This window comes from Galeopterus variegatus, unplaced genomic scaffold (genome assembly GCF_000696425.1).
Source record: "Galeopterus variegatus unplaced genomic scaffold, G_variegatus-3.0.2 Scaffold2516, whole genome shotgun sequence".
NCBI classification, from domain to species: domain Eukaryota; kingdom Metazoa; phylum Chordata; class Mammalia; order Dermoptera; family Cynocephalidae; genus Galeopterus; species Galeopterus variegatus.
In genome coordinates, this window is record NW_007728627.1 from 242000 (window position 1) to 247999 (window position 6000).

General features: G+C 41.2%; 2 protein-coding genes across 3 annotated transcripts in view; one reads left to right on the forward strand and one right to left on the reverse strand.

Moving 5' to 3' along the window:
* Nucleotides 1-3208, reverse strand: part of TMEM39A (transmembrane protein 39A) — a 28727-nt gene extending 25519 nt beyond the window's left edge. The window contains exons 1-2 of the mRNA XM_008582083.1: nt 2877-3208; nt 1567-1753 (exon numbers count right to left, since the gene is read on the reverse strand). Of these exons, the coding sequence (XP_008580305.1) occupies nt 1567-1679 (113 nt within the window). The 5' untranslated portion in view covers nt 1680-1753; nt 2877-3208. The remainder of the gene's footprint in view (nt 1-1566; nt 1754-2876) is intronic.
* Nucleotides 3209-3607: 399 nt separating this feature from the next.
* POGLUT1 (protein O-glucosyltransferase 1) overlaps nt 3608-6000 on the forward strand; it is a 34334-nt gene continuing 31941 nt past the window's right edge. Inside the window, exon 1 of one of the 2 annotated variants that reach the window (XM_008582085.1) lies at nt 3608-3868. In XM_008582085.1, coding sequence (XP_008580307.1) covers nt 3831-3868 — 38 coding nt within the window. In that variant the 5' untranslated portion in view covers nt 3608-3830. The remainder of the gene's footprint in view (nt 3869-6000) is intronic. The other variant, XM_008582087.1, reaches the window with a different exon arrangement.

The following is a 6000-nucleotide window of genomic DNA, read 5'->3' on the forward strand; positions in this document are numbered from 1 at the left end:
CAAATAGCAAACAACTTTCACCTCAATATCTATGTTAAATAATATCTTTCTTCTAAAGCATTTTCACATATTCTCATTCTTTTTATTTTTATTTTTAAAAATATGAAATAATATGTTATTTGTAGAAATTTTAGGACAATTTGGTAAAATTTTAAAAGTTACTACAATTTACTACTTCACTTATTTTCAACATCCTGCTATGAAGCAAACAGTATCACCATAATTAAAATGAGGAAATCCAAAGAACAGCAGAGTAAAAAATAATACTCTAGAATAAACTACAGTTACTCTGATTACACACATAAACATAAAATTGTTTAAAATTAGAACTGAAAATTAGTGTAATGAGAATGAGAGATTGGAAAAAGCCCTTCAAACTGAAATTTCAGGGAGAGTTTCACTGAAATAATGACATCAGAACTAACTTTGAAGATTGGGTAGAAGTTGGATTAGAAAGTCAGAAAGAAAGAGGGAGGACAGGCCAGGATGAGAGAAGTGCACAAAGACTCTCGGAGGGCTTGCAAAGACAGCAGTAGCACTGATTGCTAGCTCTGAAAATTAAAATCAAAGCAAGTTACTCTATTCAGGGAAGCAGCAGAAATCAGCAGGTAAAAATTGTCTAGACTAAACACTTGATCAGGTAAAAGCATTTCTTTGCATTCCTACATGATCAAATCACCTATTGATGTGAGTTTCTCTGGATAAGACTAGAAATAATTCATCCTAACTTTTGAAAATTATGAACAGAGATAAATTTCCATTAAAAAGATCAAATTCTGTGCTGGCTGGTCAGTCTTGTAACACCAAGATCAAGGTTTTGGATCCTGGCACCAACCAACTGTCAAAAAAAAAAAAAAGATCAAATTTTTTATTCTCATACAACATGACACAAATCTTAAGATGTTTAGGCTACAGTTGACAGTTTATTAATATCAAAAAAGGTTTTAACAAAATAATCTTTTAAACCTTTGATGAAATCTGACTTTTAATTTTAGAACCTCCTGTTAGCTGTCAGTTTTCATTTATCCTGCAGGGTGGCAGGGGGAGAATGTCAGTAAGTAGATACACTGTGTCATGTTTGCCTTGTATTTTCATTCACTTCTCCCTCCTCTAACAGCTCAAAAGGTGATGACTAGAATTTGGATCATCAGCCAAAAGTAAGAATTGGACTGTTTATGGGGTTGGCCCGTGGCTCACTCGGGAGAGTGTGGTGGTGATAACACCAAGACCACAGGTTCAGGTCCCATATATAGGGATGGCTGGTTAGCTCACTGGGTGAGCATGGGACACCAAGTCAAGGGTTAAGATCCCCTTACCGGCCATCTTTTCAAAAAAAGAAAAAAAAAAAGAATTGGACTGCTTTCAGTTTGTGGGCCCCATATCACATCTTTGTACATCCAAAGCATTGTGAAATACTAAGCTTTCAAGTCTTCAAGGATGGGATTTCTACCGCACTGTCAAGAATAAGTTTTGGTAAGCAAACACCTGAATAGCACGATGACTTTTATGTTAGTCTTACTAATCATAGGACATTACAAATTATGTGTAGATTTATTTATTCTTTACCTGTTTCTCAAGCCTGTTCCATTGCCACAGCCCCCACCAACCAAAGTCTGTAAAGAAGGTAAAGCTGAACGGCTTAGCTGCTGCCGACTAGGGCCCCTCCTTCCACCGGGCATGTCCAGGAACCAATCTGCTTCCAGTGCCACCTGTAGTTGCAACCCAGGTTAATGGCTGTCAACCTGTTTCAACTCTGAACAAAAAACACAAATATTTACATATAAGTTGACTATTTTAAAAGTAGGCGATGTATCAAAACAACCAGAAAAACTGAGAGAGGAGGCCTTGGAAAACCAGATTTTCAAACAAATGCTCCCAGTGTCTATTACCTACTTTATTCTAATGAAAGGACTATTCAGACTCTAATGAATCAGAAGACTAAATTCTAATCTAAGCTCTATTCAGCATTAGGCAAGTCACAATTTGTGTCTTTTGTCAGTCGACTTGTACCATATGAAAGATATTACAATCTGGTGGAAGTTTACAAGAAACAATACAACTTATACATTCCAATTCATTATTTCATGCTAAGCCATTTGATATACAGGAGAATAAGCACTGTCCAAAATGTTAGGTTTTGTTATCAAAGGATCTGGGTTCTGAGATACAGATGTCACATATTATTTGACCTTAACTGAGTCGTAAAAATAAAAGTGTCCCCTGTTGTACAGAGGTTGTCGTCACAGCTGAGGAAAATGGATGAAAAGGCACCAGTAGGCCTTATAACTCTAAAAGTAAAACTGTTCAAGCGTATCTCCCTCTGTTAGGGTGAAAATATTGAAAGGAACTCAAGTGGATATCCACTCCAGAAAAAAAGGATGTGAAATCATTTGGAAATTACTGAGACTGCAAGTAACAGCTAAAAATCTTCACTGAAAAGATGTGTTTTCATCCATCTATGGCAAAAAGCATGGTTTCACCAACACGGATACCAAATGTTTCCTAAACAATACACCTAAAAATTGAAGAACGACACACTGGAAGAACCCTGGTTTTCAAAATGTTACTCCAGACTTACCTGATGTTCCCTATTCCTAACAGCCTTCTGCTGTAAACTAACAATCGCCATTTGAGACAAAGCATTCAAACCGTTGGATGTAGGGGCTGTTGGTCCTTGCTCAATTAACGAGCAAAGGGAAAGAAAGGTGAGGGAAAGAGGCAAGACTATGAGGTAAGGGAAGGTGAATAGCGAGAGACCACAAACTTCAACAGACTGGCCTCTAACAGGGGACGACAAAGCGGTGACCGGAGGGCACCCCGGTGGACCGAAACAGTCACGGGACAGTCGGACAGCACGGCAGCTCGGTAATACTCACGCATGGAGGAGGCCCGGCCGGTAGGGCGGGATCGCTGGGAGGAGGCGGCGGCTTTACAGGCTGGACTCCAAGCAAGAGAACTCCGTCCCCACGTTGAAGCGCTCCAAACCAACTGCTTGTAGTCAGGCTATCCCCGCCAGGAGAGCTGACAAAAGATGTCCAGGCTTCAGGCTGCCAGCCCAGACCCCAAGTCAGTGCCAGAGCTAGAGCTAAACTAGAGCCAGAGCTCGGGCCCGTCAGCACTCACCCACAACCTCCATTACCGCGGAGCTGAGCAGACGTGGCAGCGCACGGCGATGACGTCAGCTCTGCGACAGCTGGCCGCCCCAGCCTCTGGCTCCCGGAACCATCGACGCTGCCAGGCGGGCCGGACACCAACCCTTCCGCGAGCACCTGCGCACTGGGGCTCGCCTGATGCGCCAGGCTCCCGGTCACGCCTTCCCGGCCGGCGTTGGCCAACGCATTTCCTTCTCTGTCTTCAGGCAGCTATCTCCTATGAGCTGCAGGCACCGTGCTAGCGGCCCTCCTTGTTATCTCATGGACTCCATGTAACAACCATGTACAAGTTATCGCCACACTTTTACAGATGAGGGGAGACTGGGAGACCTAATGTCTCCTAATGTCACCTAAAGTCACGTCACTACTAAGGAGCTCAGGTCGTGAAGTCGTGCTTCAGCATCCAACCCTGCGCTTAGCGTATCTTAAGTAAAGGACTAGACAGATGCTGGTGAATACCACAAAAGGTCAGAATCTATGGAAGAGACAACAGGAAAACATAGTAATTACATTTTATTACAATAAATGCAACATTAAAACTATGTCCAATGTCCCGAGATAGCACGCAAGACATTGTAATGAACTCTGGGACGACGGTGCTATCAAAACCAAGAAAAGCTTCACACAGCTTGAGGTTTGAGCCAAGATTTCACCGACAAGTAGGTGGTTCGTGGGCGAATGGCTTTCCTCGCCAAGAAGAAGTGGCAGACAAAAAGGTAAGGAGGTGGGCAACGTCATGATGAGGTCAGGAACTGCCAAGTTTGGTTATTAGAAGAAAAGAGTGTCAAAAGGAGCATTTTTGTGAGATCTTTCAGTCCAGAGATTTTAAGCCTCTTAAGAGAAAGTCCTAGGGCCGGCCCGTGCCTCACTTGGGAGAGTGTGGTGCTGATGACACCAAGGGCACGGGTTCGTATAGGGATAGCCGGTTAGCTCACTTGGGAGAGTGTGGTGCTGACAACACCAAGTCAAGGGTTAAGATCCCCTTACTGGTCATATTTTTTAAAAAAAGAGAGAAAGTCCTTTGTATCGATTATGTGATTAGTTAATCTTAAGAATTTCGTTGTTGTGCCAGACACTGGGCTAGTAGTTTTACACATTTAATATAAATCTCACAACCCTTTGATGGATACTACTATGAGTCCTATTTTACAGAGGAAACTGAAGTCAAGAGAAGTTAAGTAACTTGTTGAAAATAACCCGGTCAGTAAGTGGCAGAGCCAGAACTGAGCCAGAATGACTAATATCAAAACCACTGAAGTTAGTAATATTCCCAAATATTCCTACTGTCCTAATGTACCACAAAGCTTTCATTCATGAATACATAAAACCCAGCATAGATCATTACATATTTTCATTGATTCACCTCTTGGTGTAAGGAATTTTGTACATTTATTTTCATATTTACTCTCCTAGCTTGCTACATTGAAACTGCTGCTTTTCTGTTGGCCCACCAGCATACTTCCTCCATTCAGTTTATTTAGTGCCTACAGTGTTAGGCACTGTGTTAGTGAATAAGACAGATATGTCCCTGTCCTCCTAGAGCTCATATTCTAATGAGGGAAACATTAATTTAATATATAAAATAATTACAAATCATAAGTGTTATGGAGACAACAAATAAGGAGCTGAGGTAGAAAATGAGGGTGCTATTTTGAGAAGTCTCTCTCTAAGGCAATGACATTTCAGGAGGAACCTAAAGGTTGGGAAGTAAACAGTGATGCAAAGATACAAGAGAAAAGCAGTCCAGTTAGAAAACAAAATATATGCAGAGATTTTAAGGAAGGCTCAAGCTTGGCATGTGTTAGAAACTTAAAGCAAACTTTAAGTTTGTACCTCCTGTGTAGCTGGATCACGTAAGCAAAGGGAAATGAGGCACAAAATGAATATGAAGGCTTAGGCAGGAGCTTGACCCATGGTGTTTGCATTTTAAGTGTAGTGGGAAATCAGTGAGGAGTTATAAGCAAGTGACACAATTTGATTTAAGATTTAAGATCACTCTTGCTGCTTTGTATTGATGTGTTTGGGGGAGAAGAAAGTATTATTTATTTTTATTTAATGAAGACCTTACAATGGTTACTCTGTACCAGGCACTGTTCTATGTGCTTTCCAAATATTATGTCATTTAATTTTCATAACAGTCCCATGAAAGTATTGTTGTTATCATTTCCATTTTTCACATGGGGAAACCAAGAAACAGCTCAAGTGCATGTCCAAAGCCACTCAGCTACTAAATGGTGGAGCCAAAATTTGAAGCCATGGAAGTGAGGACATTTAGGGGTACTTATAGTAGCAGTGGGGATGTAGATAAGTGAATAAATTCAAGATCTCTTTTGCTGATAGGAGAGGTAGGAAAGAGAACAGTTTGAGCAACTGGGAGAATGGTGGTGCCATTTTATTTAAATGGAGAAGACTGGAGTGAGGAATAGGATTGGGAGATTTAGAAACTTCACATCTTTTTTTTTTTTTTTTTTTCTATTTTGGCTGCTGGCCTGTACGGGGATCCGAACCCTTGACCTTGGTGTCATCAGCACCATGCTCTCCCAAGCAAGCAAACCAGCCAGACCTCACATGTCTTTTTTTTTCTTGTCAATATACAATGTAGTTGATTATTGTGTCCCATCACTGAAACCTCCCTCCCTCCTCCCTCTCTCCCCTCCCACCCAGGTGTACCCCCTCCATTTTCTTGTTGTAAGAACTTCAAAAAAAAATTGAGGTTGTTATATCATCCTCTCCCCCCCCCCCGATTTTTTTGGGTTTTTGTTGTTGTTGTTGTTGTTTGTTTGTGTGTGTGTGTGTAAGAGTGTGTGTGTGTGTGTGTATGTATGTGTGTGAATTGATTCATTCACCT